General features: G+C 44.3%; 1 protein-coding gene across 2 annotated transcripts in view; it reads right to left on the reverse strand.

The window, feature by feature from the left end:
- Window positions 1–18,871, reverse strand: part of ATP9B (ATPase phospholipid transporting 9B (putative)) — a gene marked incomplete at both ends in the record, with an annotated part of 192,631 nt that overhangs the window by 120,628 nt on the left and 53,132 nt on the right. For both annotated transcript variants that reach the window (XM_080714481.1, XM_080714480.1), the window contains 2 exons: window positions 9,957–10,051; window positions 18,754–18,805. In XM_080714481.1, the coding sequence (XP_080570607.1) occupies window positions 9,957–10,051; window positions 18,754–18,805 (147 nt within the window). The remainder of the gene's footprint in view (window positions 1–9,956; window positions 10,052–18,753; window positions 18,806–18,871) is intronic.

Consider the following 18,871-nt stretch of genomic DNA (forward strand, 5'->3'; position numbering starts at 1 on the left):
AATAGGGCTAATGTGTAGCTTGAAGGTAGAATATTCCTGGGCTCAATCCTCAGTGCCTCCCCCCTCCACACACACACACAGAGCTAGTGTGCTTCAAAGCCACTTGGAAGATACTGGCAAAACACCTAGGCTTGTCCACATGATTCCAGCTCTAAAGGTGGAGCCCAAAGTTACACGAGTACCTACGTGTTCAGGGGAATCCTCGGCTCATAGCTGCTAAGTGCCAGGTCCAACTCTACACGGGACCCTGTCTTCCAGGAGCAAGAAGCTAGACCACTGAGAACAGGAAGAGACAGCCCAAGACCTGGGCAAGTGGATGCACCCTGCCCCAGAGACGGGGCTCTGCTCTGCGGGCATGCATCTGGACTAATGCTCTGTGGTCACTTTATGTCCCCATGTGATGGCTGCCTGTACCCCCAACCTCGTGATTCCCACCACCCAGAGCTCAGGGTTGTACAGACACACTGGCCCACTGGGATGGTCATGCCAGGGAGATCTCACACAGCCTTCCTCAGTGTCGTGATCCTGAGAAGGACCTGCATGCAACACTGGGGGCAGGGATCTGGAGCCTGGGTTTTAACAGGAAGGTTTCCACCATCCCCAGACAAGAAAGGGTCGCCACAACTCAACTGTTCTATGCAAGTCCAGAACACCTGCTTTCCTTCTGGGATTCTGAAACTGCAGTCTGTGCCCCAAAAGCAACCTAGTAGCAGTGAGCCTCTATAGCTCTGACAGATGGCACTGCACGCACCAAGAGTGAGTTATGTGTGCCTTGTGTGACTCCCCTGGGGAGGACCCTTGGGAGTCTGTACCTCCTTCTCCCTTGGTCTGACTGTGGTCCATGAACACGTAGGTACTCGCTTTCCCTGGTTAAATCACAACTACAAGTAGAATGACATTGGCCTGACTTCTGGGAATCCTAACAAATCATCAAAGCTTGATAATCCCTGATATAGAGAGAGTACCATTTTTATAAGTTTGATTTCTTTACTGAATCTATGTGTGGGTAGTTTTAGCATGACTTACAGCAGAGAACCAGACTCCCAGGTCAGGAAATAGGGTGTCTACAGCAGCTGAGAAGTGAGAAGAACTGAAATCTCAAAGACAGCACCTCATTGAGGTGGGGGAAAGGGCTTAAAATCTGTGTATAATCTCATTGTGACCCTGAAAGGGCTCAGGCGTAGTACAAATGTGAAGCAACCCAGCTAAGCTAGAAGACCTAGACAAAGACCTCAGACAAGTTAACCACAGTACAACCCAAACAACAACCAATACTCTTTTAAAAAAAAAAAAACCTAACAGAATCCTGCATCTCTACAAGCTATCATTACTAAAGTTGAAGCTACAATCCAACTTGTAGTCAAATACAGAAAAACACCAGCTTTACAACCAAAAGAGAACGCATTCAGTCAATGACCAGCCCCAGAAGCACCTGACACCAGGAGAGATGGTAATTCTACAGTGTCTTTACAACACTTGGAAGTCTTTAAAAGAAAACATCCTCCTGAAAAACGAACAAGTAGAAGTCACGCAGAGAAAGAGAAAATACAGTGAAGAACTAAGAACCAGATGGGAATTCTAGAACTGAAAAGATACACTACATGAAATAAATTCTTTAGATGGGCTCAATAGCAGACTGGAGATAACAAAAGTCAGTGAACTTGAAAATGAAAACAATTTTAAGAAGGAATATTAGCCACAGAGCCACAGAGGAATATCACAAAGGGATGGAGAGACAAGACAGGAAAAAAATACTTGAAAAAATATGAAAAAATGTACAATTTGTTGACAGCTCAAAATGTAGATTAAGAAAGCTCAGAAAACCTATAGATAATATCAAATTGCAAAAAAAACCCCAAAGATAAAGAGGGATTAACATAAAATACTCAAGAGAAAATGACATCCTATGTACATTATATATTATCTGATGAGAACAATCACCAAAATTTAACTGACTCTTTTTTATTTTATACTGCGAATTGAACCCAGGGGCATTCTACCTCTGAGCTACACCACCAGTCCTTTTTTCTTTTTTTTAAATAAGGTCTCACAAAATTGCTGAGGTTGGCCTCGAACCTGTGGATCCTTGCATTTCAGACTCCCAAGTACTGGATTAGATGTAGTGGTAAGCCACCACAACCTGGCTTACCACTGACCTTGTTTTTGTTTTTTGTTTTTTTGTGGGGTTTTTTGGTGGTACTGGAGGTGGAACCCAGAGGCTTTCTACCTGCGGGCTATACTCCCAGACCTATTTTATATTTTTTTGGAAACAGGATCTCACTAAGTTGCTGAGAGCCTCACTAAGTAGCTGAGGCTGGCTTCGAACCTGTGCGATCCTCCTGTCTCAGCCTCCCAAGTGCTGGGATTACAAGCATGCGCCACCACGCCCGGCTGACCTTTAAAAAAAAAAAAAAAACTACAAATAATCAAGGCAGACGACAGTAGAACAAAATATTGCAAGTGCTACCGTGGGAAGGGTCAACCCAGAATTCAAAATCCAGAAAACTATCGGTGAAGAATAAAAAAAAAAAAAAAAAAAAAAGCTGGGCATGGTGGCACACGCTTGTAATCCCCGCACTTGGGAGGTGGAGACAGGAGGATCATGCAGGCTTGAAGCCAGCCATGCTGGCTTAAGAGACCCTGTTTCCAAGTAAAAATATAAAATAGGTCTGGGAGTGTAGCCCGGAGGTAGAGGGGCTTCCAGGAACCCCAGTACCGCCAAAAAAAAAAAAAAAAAAAAAGGTATTTTCAGATAAATGAGAACTAATTCTGGTACATAGGCTAGCTACATGAATGCTAACAGAAGGTCTGTAGCCTGAGGGGAAATGACATTAGGTAAAAATTCAGATTTCAGGAAGAATAATGAGAAACAAAAATGACGAATATCTATGTAAATATTTTAAAAGCCCACAAAATTCTTATTTTTCTCTAGGTTTCTTTAGATACAGATAAATGGATGGAGCAACGCATAACAGCGTAGACAGTGTGTGCTGTGAAGCACAGTGTCAGGATGGGGGGGCAAATCCATCTAATGATGACAAGTGAGTGCCCCGCGAGCTCTCCACAACGATGAACTTTCAGTTACAGTCATACTGTAATCTCTAGCCGCAACTGAAAATGCAGGGAGGTAGACCTAAAACCCAAGGACAGCTAACACAGCACACAGGAGGGAGATGGAAGGAGGCCCGGGAGAGTAGGCCAGGCTGCTCGGGGCCAGGGAAGGAGACGTGGTCAGAGAGGGCCTGCCAAGAGCCCAGATGCCCTGAGGCACGCAGGAGCAGGAACCATGCCCTGCTGTACTATCAGGTGAGGGGGAAACAGTTACAGACAGAGGCCGTACGGTTCTACTGGTGGGAAATCAAAGGAACTCCCATTTGATCTGATTATCTGTGTAGGAAAAGATCATGCAGTGGACCACAGTAGGATCAGCCATCATACATATCTCTAAGAGGTATTATTTTCCACTTAATTTTTTCATATAGTCTGCTTTTATTGAAAGATTGTAGCATTCTCTCAGATTTCTTCAAATATATTAGACATTTGAAATCATTCTTTTGTTTCTGGAAGAGCTAATGCCTCTAGAATCAGTTTTCTATTTGGATTGGTCTTTCCCTATCTTATTGATTCTACACAGGATGCTCTCCCTAATATACGGAAGCTAGGAAGAAAATGGGTCATAGGAGGAACTCTAGATGAAGAAGGAGAAACTTTAGATGAGCAAATAAGGTGACCTGAGGGGATGGGGGGAGAGGGAAACTCCCTAATGTACATGATGTGCATTCACAAACATCAAAGTCAATCACTAAGCCAAACATGAGGAGGGAGGGGAAGGAAGGGGGTGGGAACTGGGAAAGGGCTAAATGAGTGATGTGTGCGTGTGTGCCTCCACCATCTTGTACTCCATGAAGATGCATGACTACAGTGCACCAATAAAAAAAAATAAAAATAAAACAGAGCTTCTTTCATTTCTAGGCGAGTGACTGCCCATTTTGCTGTTTATATTTATTTCCTACTTTAATCTAGGTGAGCTGGAACAAATTATAAATTCCTTAGAACGGGTAGAGTAATTGATGCGAATAAAAAATGACAATCAAAATAGCAATTAATAAAAGACTATCCAGCTCTTGTGGCAGTAAATCCTCTAAGAGAACTGACTGAAATGTTTTAGGGAACCCAAACAACTGAAGCAAGAGGAAATCAACGACACACAACAGAAAACAAAATGAGAAAAAGCTGTGGCAGAGACTGCCTTCCACCGTGCTCCTGGACTCCTTGTCAGAACAGAACTTGTGAGCCTTAGACAAACAGGGGACTTGCCAACACCCTCAACATCTCTGCAGCTGGCTGCAACCACGTGACTGTCCTGGCCAAGGAGTGTGCCTAGAAGTGATGCGGGCCGCATGGGGTAGGACAGCTGCTAGGACACCTGGGAAGTCACGGTCAAGGGCCGCAATGCTGCCCACTCTCCGTCTCCGGGCTGTGGAGTAAGGGAGAAAAGTCTCTCTCCTGATCTGAGCTGTATCTGATAGTCAAGTTTCAGTGTAGGAATAAGCAGAACTCTAGATCTTATTGCAAAAACGATGTCACATATAGAAATTGGTGCTTTTAAAAGCAGGGGACGGAACGAAGCTTAGACTGACCTACAAGAATACTCTCAGAATGAAACACTCTTCCACGGAGGATGCCACCGCAAAGATCAAGTTCCAGCCATGGTGACGATGGAGGTGTGAGTCCAGGCGCAGAGACCACTGCCTACACGGTCACTCCCACACACACCTTGCAGCTGAGGAGCAGCAGCAGGAGCTCGCCCCGCAAGGACACTGCCAGCAGAAAATGCCACAGGAAGAAGGCAGAGCCTCTTCTACTTCAAGCTCCGGAGATCACACTACCCTGGAAGCCATCTCCACACCCTTCGGGGCTCCAGGGAACAGGCTAGCTCTCACATTCCCAGACAACAGAGGCCAGACCAAGTGTGAGGGGAGCTGAGCACACCAGGCACCACAGTGGGCTCTAGCTTCAGCGAGATGGCCCAAGAACTGGCAGTAATTTATGTTCAAGTTAGTTAAGTCAAGCTAGTCTGCAGGAGAAGAAACGCACTGGGTAGTAACTTGTGAAGATACCATCAGAATGCTTAATGAGCCCAAAAGGATATGAAAAAGGTAAATCTGAGAATTACTTCTCATTTAAATATTACACTGTCACAGTAACTTTTAAAACATGAAACTTTTATACCCCATACTACCTTTTGATTTACCAAAATAAAGAACAAGCTAGCCATAGTCCCCACTCCTACAGGCACATGAGCACTTAGCAGAGAGCATTCCATCTAGTATATTAGACATCAAATGACTGAATAATGGTACAATAATGAGAATGTCATTCGAAGCTTTCACGATAATTTAAAAATCATTCTGAAGTTTTCAATAATGTAGGAAAGCCTCTGCTATTAGGTCAAGGGCAACATTTGTTCGCATTACTTAAAGGTCATTAAAATACATCCTTAATCATAACATGTGGTTCATTACAAATAAAATTGCCTTTCGTTCAATAAAACTAATTAAATGTAAATGGTATTGTTTACTGCTGTATGGATCTTTTGAAATAAATCAGCAAGTCATGATTTATTGAAAATTACTGGGGCCTCATGGTTGTTAATAAATTTGCTTGATCACAAAAGCCAGAAACATATTTCCTAAACATCCATGGTGCTGAGAACTGCCCTCTGCACTGTGATAAGCCGGAAGAACTGACATGCGCGCAGCTAGGGTCACAGGCTGCCTGGGAGTTCAGCTCTCTGGCCACGCTGAGTGCACTGGCGGCAGGGTGCGGGAGAGGTCACTGTGGTGCTGTGCTCGGCCCTCGGGACAAGCTGGCCTGTGCGGGCTTGCTCGCCTGGGTGCCACACAGAATATCTCCAGACTACCCTGCGGAGACGGGGACACAGAGTGAGTGGCAAACTGAATTGCCCACCCTGTGTCCAATGAAATTAGAGCTTTCTTCTTTATGAGAAAAAACGCCCACACATAATAAGGCCAATGTTGAAAAGCTACAAATTGAATCTGACTAATAAATCAGAAGTTCAGTTAAACTTTCTTTTTTTTAGGAAATATTCTGTTTGGTTTAGGGTCCTATCAAAAAATTAAAATGATTTATTAACCACAGTTATTTTAATCAAATGTTTAATCATACTACCTACTGAAATATACTGGCCATAAAATTCTAAAAGTGGCATTATATGACATGTACATCATAATTTCTCTACGTATTTTGTGCCATTGATTAAAATGATGGATAAAAATGCTATCTTTATAATACTGATATAAATGATATAATATGATATAAACATAATAAAATATGAATGATGTCTTTATGATATTTAATATGATAAAATGTAGCTTCCTAGGATCACATCAAAAAAATTACTCAAAGTCACAGGAAAGTGACTTTAGTCACTGGAGTTTTAACTACTTTATTAGTGTGTAACTTACATGTAATAAGCTATGTATATTTAAAGTATAAAATTTTATGTTTTGATATATAAACATACCTATGACCATCACCAAAATCAAGATATCAAACTTCTGCCACCCCGAAAAGTATTCTGTCTACCCTGTGCTCCTCCCCGACTCCTAGCCTCAGCAACTGATGATCTGCCAGAATTTTCAGAGTAGAATCAGACTTTGGCTGTGCTTGGCTTTTCCTTCAATGCAGTATTTTAATGCTGTACTTTCTTTCCTGCTACTCTTGCAAAACCAAACCTATCAAGAGATTATCATGTAGTGTGCCCATTCATAAGCTGCTGCACCCCAAGGTTCTTGTTAGGATTTTGAGGGAGACACAGAGGAAGGCTGACACCAAGTGTGTCAGCACATCAAATCCTCTTCAGTCTTGTAAAGACTCCTAGTCTCCCTCTCCTTTAAGCCTGCAGAGATTACCTCGGGATAGATCCCAGAAAAGGAATGGACGACAGAGAGGAGTCCGACCAGTAACAGCAGCACAGATCCAGCAATCAGTTCAGATCCCATCAGAAAGTCAACAGGCTGTAGAACATCTCCTCGAAAACATTAACTCATTTGGGCAAACAATATGAGAACACTAAATTACATTTCTTAGTACTAAGATCATGGCACATGTTTACTTTGCAACATGAAAGAAAGAAAAGTAAAGCCATAACAGTGGTAAGCAGGAGGAGGGTGGGAAGATCTGAGACGGGAAACCAGAGGAAACTCAGGCTGGAAGGAGGCTGGCTGTGCAGCTCAGGTGCAAGGGTGCAAGGGCAGCGCGCTGCCTGACCTGAGCCAAAGCCACTGGCTGCGTACACCGAGGGAAGGACGGAGGCTCCTCCTCTGTGGGTCTGCGCGGGCTGTGGCTACAGAGCTACCTGCTGTGCCAGCCTCGTGGCACCTGGGAGGTTAAAGTGATAAACGAATACTGGCAAGAGACAGCCTTCCAGGCACAACACAAAACCTACATAAAGGGAAACAGCGGTGCTGGCCAGTGAGCACGTGCGTATGGTGGAAGCTGATGAAAGACCCCGGAGAGGATGCCTGCAGCGCGCTCTGGGCTGAGCTGCGGAGAGAGAGGCATGTGGCCACTGTATAACCACTTAGGGAACTCGAAGTTGGTGAGAAAACAGTGGTTGTTCACAGAACCAGTGCAGCTGACCAAGACAGTGGCTGATCTTGTTTGCTCATCACAGCCTGGCTCAAAGCAAATGGTAGACAGATCAAAGTTCTGAATGAACAGCAAGAGTCACATATAAGTAACCATTTAGCATATAAACATAAGTGATAACAGTTTAAACATAAAATAAAGGCAGTACTATTTTATTTTGTGTGTGTGTGTGTGTACGTTATTTACTAGAGATTGAACCCAGGGGCACACTAGCTCTGAGACACACCCCAATCCTTTATTTTTATTTTGAAGCAGGATCTCATTAAATTACCACACTGGCCTCAAACCTGTGATTCTCCTGTCTCAGCCTTCCAAGTACTAGGATTATGGGCATGTGCCACTGTGCTAGCTGGCAGTAACCATTTTAAAAGCCATTTTAAATACTGGTAAGTCATATTATATAAACATGTTGAGCTTTTATAACTTTTGTAAACATATATAATACATAAAATCTTATGTAAAAGATGGCCTAAGACCTAACAGCACCCATGTCTCCCAACCTCCTGTGCAAATATGTTTCCAGGGGGAAGGGGCAGCTGCCTTAAAGGAAGACTCCCCTCATGTGACCAGCAGTCAAGGCAGAGAGGAAATCACGAGGGTCCTTCTTCCAGTTTATGCGTATATGTTATTTTCAATGTACATATTACTAATTAGAATCAGGACAAAAACTAACCTCCATCTCTTTTGGAAGGAATGCATCCTGAGAGAGAGAACTGAGGGCCCCGAGGTAGGTGCCGTGCCATGCCACTTACAAGGAGAGGCTGCCTGAAGCCCAGGCCTCCGGCAGGCGCTTCCCTCCCAACAAGCCGTTCTGAGCAACAGGGCTGCATCTCTGTGATGTGGTTACTCAGAGATGCTGCTGCTTGTTCAGTCCACGAGGGACACCTCTCACTGAAGCACTGGGGTCAGTGGGAGGCCGAGAACGTGTGCACGTGCTCTCCTGTCGCCCGACACCTCAACATGGCGTGAAACTGAAACCCACCAAACAAACAAACTCCACCAAGAGCCAGGCGTTGTGGGCACGCTTGTAATGCCAGCATTTGGGAGGCTGAGACAGAAGGATCACGGTTCGCGGGCAGCCTCAGCTACTTAGTGAGGCCATCTGCAACTCAGTGAGACTGTTTCAAAAAATGTATAAAAAAAATAGGGCTGGGAGTGTAGCCTGGAGAGAGAAAGTCCCTGGGTCCCATCCCTTGTACCACAAAAAATAAAAAAAGAATTTCTTCTACAAGCAATGTGGTGTTAAGTGGTGTGAGACTTCTACCCACCACTGAAAACAGCTGAGCCTATGGATAACATACACGAAACGGCCACTTGCAGACATGGACACAGTGACTCCAGGAATCCAGGCCACAGGGCTCTGTGCCCAAGCCCGCCCACTGCCACCCTGGGATGTACCACGTACGAGGGAGGAGACCGGCAGAGGGAGGCGGCTTTCCTTCCCTGGGACAACTGTTTGTCAAAGGTCCCCTTAGACAATCTTAATCTTTCTTTACACTTCTGAATATCAGCAAATAATGTAAGACAAAGTGTCTCACATTGGGATCAATAGGAGACCTACGCTAGCACAAAACAAGCACCAAATACAGAAGCCGAAGCCCCCATGCGCAAAGGCGCTCGGCAGGGCAAGCGGAGTCTGAAGTGCCTTTCTCCTTCCCTGGCTCAAGGGCACCACAGCACACTTTCTCCTGTCAGGGGTCTCTGTCCTTCAGCAGGGAAGGCTACAGGGACCAGGCGCACACAAAGGCCAGGCCAGCCAGGGTCTGATTTCCAGGCTCCCAAAGCAACTTGATGGGAGACCTCCCTAATCCCCACCAAAGGCCTCTGCGTCAAGAAATGGAGAACGCTAAGCAAGTGCTGCCGTGGTGTCTCTTGAGCCAGGAATGAGAAAGGCACTCCAGATGCCTGCCTGCCTCTGCGCTCTGCGGAGTGCTCCTCTGCACCTGGAGAGGGCGCAGGGGTGAGGGAGAGAACAAAATCCATCGCAGACTTCTGTATTCCCAGGGATGTTGCCAACATCTCCCACAAATGTCAAGCAGGAACAGAGGGAGGGGGAGGGAGGCCAGCTGAGGCATCAAGGCAACAGGGACATCCCAAACTACCTAGACAGGGTGTAAGCAAGAGACCACAGGAATGACTTTGACAGCAATCTCGACGACCCTTCCTTAGGAGCAAAGAACTGATGAACACGCTCTCGGTGCATCGACCTGGTGGCACAGAGCCACCCTCCTGGCCTAGACACTTCACGAGACACAGGCGCACGCGGTCCCAACGGTGCTCACCCCCAGGGCTGGCAGCCTCTGTGTGCAGCTCACCGCCACCTTCAGCTTCCAGTCGGTCTCCCCATCCAGCTGGTCCGTGCGGATGAAACAGGAGCCTCGGAGGTAGAGAAGGAAAGGTCACCACTCTCAAAGTGTGTTACAGAAGGCTGCTCCTGAGCTCTAGGTCCCACCCCAGCACAGCAGGACCCACAAATGGCACACCCAGACAGCCCAGGAATAAAAATGTCTAACAGCCTCATGTAGGAGGTATCATTTGACTCAGAACAAGTCTGAACCACTGAATGCTTAATTACTATTTCCTAATTGGTGCTTTTGCTTATTAAGGGTTAATATTAACTAATACCAAGACACAGGGAATATTTCTACCTTTGTGTTTTGATAATGAAAATGAGATACAAAAATCTTCAAGTGTATCTATTACTTTGCTAATAAAATGCTCCACTTCTTACCACAGAACATATGTCTAGTAATTAAAGCACAGGTAAACCCTGACACCAGGTAAGGCTATTGCATATTCACTGCCCTGTCAAATTGTAAATATGAAAAAACCAAGGTAAAAATCCATTTGCCCTCACACCGTGCCACAGCACCCCACTTCTCAGGGTCTACCCAGAAGACAGAACGGCAAACACGAAATGCCACACTCTCAGGACTATTCACTGTGACACCATGTACAAGAACAAAGGTCGTGGCAGATAATTTAGAGAACTACCAAATAAAAGAGAACACATGGAAAACTGGAGAAGAGGAAAGACCTGAACATACCACTGTGGAAAGATCGGCAGGACACATCATTAAATGCAGTAAGCACAGGACATCATACACAGAAAACGATCTCAGCCCACCACCACTCTGAACTACATTATGATGTGGGAGTACAAAGCACCAATAAAAGTGTGTGCGTGTGCGCAAGGGGAAGAGAGACAGAGGATTTCTATGTGGGGTATCTGTGTACACACATGTGCAACTACAAGCATACCTAGCTGTGTGCATCAATCTGAAAGTAAAACTGCTCCACCAATCTCTACCTACAATAACTGCATTTCCCTCTGAACTCCAAAAAGAAAGTATGATAGTATTTTCCACTCTTACTCTGCATAAATACCAAATATTTTCTCTCCCAACTAATGCATGTGCAACTCATCCAGCTGCCAGCAATTTAGTGCCTAAAATGAGCCCTAAGTATGTAATCACTTAATTTTATTTTTAGCCCTTTTAACTAACTTTAACAAGGAGATTAGCCTGTGAAAATAAATCAGGGAGACTCTACGAGGTGAATCTGCTCTGTACGGCACACTAAGATGAAAAGCTATAAACAGATTTTCCACCTGTCTGCTTTATCATTTAATGATACATCCAAAAGGCCTTCATCTGGGCTGGGTGTGGTGGCGCACGCTTGTAATCCCCGTGCTTGGGAGGTGGAGACAGGAGGATCGCGCAAGTTCGAAGCCAGCCTCTCTGACTTAAGAGACCCTGTTTCCAAATAAAAATATAAAATAGGTCTGGGAGTGTAGCCCGGAGGTAGAAGGGTTTCCAGGAACCCCAGTACCACCAAAAAAAAAAAAGAAAAAAAAAAGAAAGAAAGGCCTTCATATGATTATATACACTTAAAAATATATCTACTTATGTAAATAAATGTATGCATTATTTGTCAAATAGATTATGAAAAGGAGAACTCTGTACAAGCTAATTGGTTTCAAATAAGAAGCAATAAAAATCTGCAGTTCATGTTATTTTAAAGTTAAATGTTTTATCAAGATTGGATTTTATCCTCTTAAATATGTATGTTTATTCTGATAGAAAATATAAAAGTAACTTCAATGGACTAGATTCTCTTTTCTGTCCACACTGCTCTGGACATTTGCTTACTAAATTTGAATAAGAACAGGTAAGACTCTGGAATGTCTTAGATTTCTAACATTGTTTCTAAAAGTAAAACAATATCTAGATCTCTGAAATATGTATTAAGCACTAGAAACAATGTAGCTGTCTTTCTCTAAAGATAAAAGACACACTTCATGTTAAATAATTCTATGGTACTTTTAAAACTTAGGAAGAACATGACATACTGCCTCCAAGTACAGTTAAAATTATTATCCGCGCCATAACAGATGTGACGAGGGCAGAGTTGCTGCAGAAATTCAGGAATATGCTCAGCCCGGCTTTTCTTATGAGAACCAGAACTAATAATTTTTAACCAGCTACAAATGGTGCCAGTTAAGGCTAGCAAAAGTGAACTGTTAGGTCAGTCTGCTTGTATCTGATTGCAGGCTTCTTATGAATACTTGATTTTACTTTGAGTAGCTGACCAGAGTTGACCGGAAAGGGCAGGTTGAACGGCCACAACTGAGACCAGCTCATCATGTGGCACCTGGAAAGCCACATCACGAAGTGAAGGCGGCACTGCTGGGAGCCTGTGAGCAGGCACTCCCCAGCATGAGCAGGTGGCCTGCGACAGGGCACAGGTCCAGCAGCTCTGAGAGGAATGGACTACGCCATAGGCCCCAAAACGAGGGATAGACATTGGCTTTGCATTTATAATACCAGATAGTTGGCCATTAAACTTAATTTTAAAATCATTTATATAGCTTAATGACTGCATGAAATTTTTAAGCTGATGGCAAGACAAATAACACTAGAGAGATAACATGGATGAGAACAGTGTCATTTACCTTTCCCATCCAACTAACAAGTGACAGCTGAGATGTTATAATATGTCCCACACACTGAAACCATAATGTCATCACTTAGGGTACAAATGAAAAAGATATTGGCACTTATAAGAGATTGATGAAAATTAGTTCTAAAGCATTAATTTCTCTTAATACCACTAAAAGAACGGTGTGCACTCAGGAGATATTTGATCTGAATTAAGAAACTGATGAAGCAATTGATTAATTGGAATTGAAGCCATCAGTCACCAGATCCATCAACAGCTTCATTTACATTCTAAACAATCCGCTCATGGCTCGATAGAATACTCTGTATTAATACACAGTCAATACGGCGCCATGGACCCGCTCACCGAGCTGTATTGACGAGTGCCCAGCTGCGACCGTGCACGTCTGAGCACGCTGCAGAACCTGGGACTTCTGGACTGACTAGGCTAGAAAGGCTTTTATGACAATAAACAACATATTACAAGCTCGTCTGAACCAAAGCTGACAAGCAAAAAAATAATGCTAACTGTGCTAGCAGATAACACATTCTGAACATGTGTGATTTTCTGCAAGCAACTAGGTAATAAGAAAACTTAAAATCACGTAGAAGAACTTTCTGAAACTAGGACTGCATAATTGAAGGCAATATTATGATCCAAGTTTTATGCAGCATGGAAGCTATGTGGTCCACTTTATAAACAGAAGAGAGCATGCAAAGTCATCTGATTTCTTCACATCTGCATGAGAGTGACTTATAATCGTTGTTTTCAGTTTAAATTTGAGGGGAAAAATAAACGATGAAATGGAAAAATATAGTAGGACCAAAGGTTAAAAGAGACCAAAGCCCAGAGCTCAAATCTATTAGTAATTTTCCAAGGATATGTAAACAGTAAAAATTAGCACGTATACGCTATGCATTTTCTAAAGAAAAAGGTGGTCATTCTTAAGAGCCTCAACAGGATTCATGGCTGTCAAAGTACAGAATACTGCTACGCCAGAAAGAATAGTTCTCTCTACAACACAGAGCAGAGGCCAGAGCAGACCACACTCAGACACGCTGTCTACCTGCCCCGGCTGGGCAGCTCTCTGCCCGCCCGCCCGCCCCACGGGCTCTGGTAGCCCTTCATTCTCCACTGTACCATATTACAGCAGTGAACCCACAAGGAGTCTAAAGAAACCACAACTGCTGGGGGTGACACGGCCTCAAGCAAGACACTCTCATTCTCCAAACCTCATCTTTTTCCTCTCAAGAACGAACATTTCTAACCAGCCTTCAGCTGTAAAGCACCGTGTTACCTCTTAACACAACCAACATAATTTTTTTTCTTTTAAGTCAATCACCCAAAACCATTTCCATATTTGGAAAACTACTTTTACTCTTGAATATTTCTATCACAACCTCCTTTTAGACCACAAGCATAAAAGCAGCTCCCAAATGCAAGCTTTGTTTTATTCACCACACCAGCTGGGTCAGAAGTGACAGGTGGCGCCAGCAGGCGCAGAGGCACGGCGCCTCGGGACACTGGCTTCTCCGTGACTGGATGAGAATTCCAGCCACAGTAGCCAAAGGCAATGCCTGCAGAACTCCAGAAAACAACCAAAGACCTCCACATCCCGGGAGCATGCATTCAAGAAGGATGGTGCAACCATCGAAGAGGGAGCTCTGTTGGTTGGTTATAATCCCTGGGGCAACCAAAATAAAACAATCTTCAAAATTTGCAGAATTAGAAGTGACAGGAGAGTTGGTACTGTACAAAACACATGTATGAAACAAAAGAATGCTGTAATGGAGCAGCAGAGACACAGCCAAGATCCTGTGCAATCTAGAGAACACACAGCACAGGGCGAGCGTGGGCCTCCACGTTCAGTCGTGACCCCGACAGAGGGGCTGGGGCACCGCCAAGAGCAGGCAGTGCTGCCCTCCACTCCTGGGCCTCCGTGTTGCACCGGCCTCGCAAGCCCCATGTTGGACCAGGACGACCAGAGGTTAGTCTCCCAGGAAAGGCAGAGCGCACGCGCAGGTGTGTCTGGGTCAGGCCTGAGAGGCCGGGAGAACAAGCTTCTCGCACAGGAGATGAATGACGCTAGACAGCTACATGGAGTTGCATGACGGGGTATGGCGGAGGCAGAGACATGGTTAAAGGCCTACAGCAAGCTGGGAGGACTGCAGGTTCAAAGCCAGCCTCAGCAATTTAGCGAGGCCTTCAGCAATTTAGCAAGACCCTATTTCCAAATAAAAAATAAAACTGGGCTGGGGGTGTAGCTCTTTCCTCAGCACCACGCACCCACAAAACGCCTGCAGCAAGAAAGCAGTGGAGCTGGAGATGGGAGATGCCGATTTGGGGCAAGGGGCCGGGAGAGCCGTCAGAGAGACAAACTGAAGGAAGGTGCAGAGACGGGACTCCACCAGAAGGAAGACCAGAGCAGCGGCAAGTCTGCAGGCGACAGTTGTGCACTGAGGCTGGGTGGACTCAGCGGTGAGAGGTGCAGGCAGGTGGTCAAGGGAGACGGGGCAGCAAGGACAGGGTCTCGAGAAGCTGCTTTCATGGAGAGGCCTAGGCAAACACAAGACTGTCACAGAGCACCCGTCAGTGCCCTGTAAGTCTCCTTCGAAGAGTTCTGGCACCAAGTGTGGGAGAGGAAAGGCCTCACAAGGACCAGGCTAGCAGCACAGGCAGGCACCGATGGTGGTGACAGCAGTGCTGAGGAGCGCAGCTCACCAGGACACCTTCAAGGTATATTTTAAATGGGGACATTTGGTTGTATATAAAGGTTCTTGAATAAAGCTAATCATTTAAAAAACACAAAGACTGAAACGAGCATGGTGGTGCATGCCTGTAATCACAGTACTTGGGAGGTTGAGTCAAGAGGATCATAGGTCTGCAGCCAGCCTCAGCAACTTAGTGAGGCTCTCAGCAACTTAGTAAGACCCTGTTTCAAAATAAAAAATAAAATAAAATATAGCTGGGGTGTAACTCAGAGGTAGAACGCCCTTGGGTTCAATCTCTATACCACACACATACACACAGACACATACACACACAAAAAAAAGAAAATTCAAGATGCAACTAGATGCTGCCTACAAGACACACACACTTTAAATGAAAGGATGTAGTAGGCTGGAGTAAGACAATGGGAAGATGCAGACAGGAACCAACAGAGGAGAGGAGGGGCCAGGAGACTAAATAACAGAGGAGAGGAGGGGCCATGAGACTAAATAATGGAGGAGAAGAGGGGCCAGGAGACTAAATAATGGAGGAGAGGAGGGGCCAGGAGACTAAATAACAGAGGAGAGGAGGGGCCAGGAGACTAAATAACAGAGGAGAGGAGGGGCCATGAGACTAAATAATGGAGGAGAAGAGGGGCCAGGAGACTAAATAATGGAGGAGAGGAGGGGCCAGGAGACTAAATAACGGAGGTGGAAGCAAACATCTCAAAAAGACAGTTCATACATCCAAACAGCAGAACCTCATTACACGAAGGAGAAATAGACATGGCAACTAAACAGTTGCAAACTGCACCACATCAACAAGGAGAAGATGACCAAATAGAAGACAGAAGGAGACAGATGATGTGACCAACGCTGCAGACTGACCAGAACTAGCAAACACCCGTAGGACATTCCACATTCCTCAGCACAGAGGCAGAACGCACTCGGCTCCAGACTGCACGGGCCCTCGAGCGCACAGCACATACCAGTAGCACACACAGACCTGGGAGTGTCAGACCGGAACCAGAGTGCATTCTCCAAACACAATGGGTGAGACGAAGGAACCAGTGACAAAAGTCGTAAATACATGGAACTGAGCAATGCCTACATCATTAAACAATGGGTCAAAGGCGAGATCACAAGGGAAATCAGAAAATATTTTAAGAAGTATGAAAATAAAAATATAACACAGCCAATCTTATGGGATACAGCAAAAACAGGACATAAATGGACATTTATAGTTATAAATACCTACATTAAAAATGAAGACCTCAAGCCAGACATGCCTGTAATCCCAATACTTGGGAGGCTAAAACAGGAAGATTGCAGGTTTGAGGCCAGCCTCAGGAACTGAGCAAAATAAACCTGTTTCAAAATAAAAATAAATAAAAGAGCTGGGAGTGTAACTTAGGAGATAGAATGCCCCTGGGTTCAATCCTCAGCACCAAAAAAAAAAAAAAAAAAAAAAAAAAAAGTGGAAGAAAATAATAAAGATATAAACCAATAAAGAACAGAAAATTAATTTTAAAAATCATTGAAACCAGAAAATTTAGTCTTTGAAAGGATCAATAAAATTAGGCAGGCACTGTGGCATATGCTGGTGATGCCAATACTTGGAAGGCTGATTACAGGAGGAGGATGGCAGGTTCAAGGCCAGCTACAGTATCTTAGTGAGACTCTCAACAAAGGAGAGAAACCCTATTTAAAAATAAAAAATAAAAAGGGCTAGAGGTGTAGCTCAGAGGTAGAATGCCCCTGGGTTCAATCTCTAGTACCACACAAAAATATTAAAATTTTTCATAAATTCTCTCAAAAATTAGAAGGAACACCTCCTAACTCATTCAAAAGCCAGTACTACCTTGGTACCAAGCAAGAGTATCACAGGAATAACAGAAACCCACAGCCCAATATATCCTAATAAGCACAGAGAAGAAGTCCTCACTGGGTCAAATCCAACAGCACATGAAAAGGTTCTATACCATGGCCAAGAGGAGTCGATTCTGGTAAGTGCGCGTCTCCAAGGAGACTGGCCTTGCACTGGCCTTGTCTGATGGAGTCCCACAGTGCCTGGCAGTCTGCGCCACGGGGAGGCGCTGCATTATGAGCCCAGGGTATGCTAGGGGACTGCTGAAGCACTAGGTGGTCTCACTGCACTTCTGTTAGGAAGACCAGAAATACTTGGGGAGGGACTTCAATAGACCAATGCTGCCAAATGATGATGTCCACATACAGGTGCAAACGCGTTAGCAAATAATACCACTTGGAGAATCTTGGGACATCTTCCAAGGTGGAGAATCATTAGAATGACATGCTGTTAAGGGAACACTGGCCACAGTAAAGGACAAACCCTCAATCTCAGTGCTTAACAATAAGAGTTCATTCCTTCCCTGCACAGAATCCATTTGGTCATGGAAAAGAAGGGGCTGTGTTCCACACACACAGTCATGCAGGAAGCCAGAAACCAGGATAATGAGTCAGGCTAACAAGCAATTTCAGAGCAGATCATGACTTTATACTCTCCCATCCTTGGGCCAGAGCTGAGGGACATGGCCCCACTTAACTGTGCAAAGGAAGGTATGGAGCCTAGCTGTTTCCAAAAGGAGAGAGTCATGAGCTGGCAAAGCAGATGGCTGGTCCCTGCCACGTGAGAAACCTAACAACTCATGTTAAGTAACACATGATAAATAGTCAAACCACAGGTCACTTGATTGCTAATGATAACCTAGACAGAACTGAGCTGGGGTTCAGAGTTGATGTAATTGCATCTCCTTTAAAAGCTGAATGCTTTTAAAAGAAGTATTTTAAGTCATGAGAAAAAGAAAACATCTCCCCTGTCAGCTGTAGGTGTCAGACGAGGCTGAGGCCGAGGCTGCCATCAGCAGAGGGCTTCATTTAGCCCTAGCAACATGGCAGCTCGCCTGGGCAAAACTGGCTGTCCCTGCTGCACAGCACTAGCAATGCTGTCCACGCTTCTAGTACCTGTACAAGAGGCTTACTAATCGTCAGTGCGCTTACATCCCAAATAAACCTGTGAAGGCTGAGACTGGGGCTTGCTCCCTTTAGTAACTTAAGCAACAATTAATGCCTGGCACAAAATAAGTGGTAAATAACTGCTGAATCGAAAACAAAATTGCAAATGCAGAATAACAATCAAATATTTAGCAACATCATTTAATTAATTAGATCTCGATATGAGTTTGAATAAAAACCTCATTGGATAAAAAGGTTATGACAGGATTCCTCTTTACACAAACATACTCTACAGTAAGGTCATCTTTTCAGACATCGAAGATTAAAGGTAAATCTAAACTAATGAATTAAAAAGCTATAATTCAAAGAGAAATTTTATATGCCTAGTTTACCTTTTAAATAAAAATTAAACTGCCAAATACTCCATCAACAATAATAAAAACAAAAATAAAGATACCTGCTTTCTCTGAAGTTCTAAGAAACACCATGTCTGATGGAATTCTTTGATTCTGCAAAAATACAAAATATTAATTATATATATGCAGGCTTATATAGTAACAATTCTATTCCAAAGC

Source organism: Muscardinus avellanarius, assembly GCF_963383645.1.
Source record: "Muscardinus avellanarius genome assembly, chromosome: 17".
Lineage (NCBI taxonomy): Eukaryota > Metazoa > Chordata > Mammalia > Rodentia > Gliridae > Muscardinus > Muscardinus avellanarius.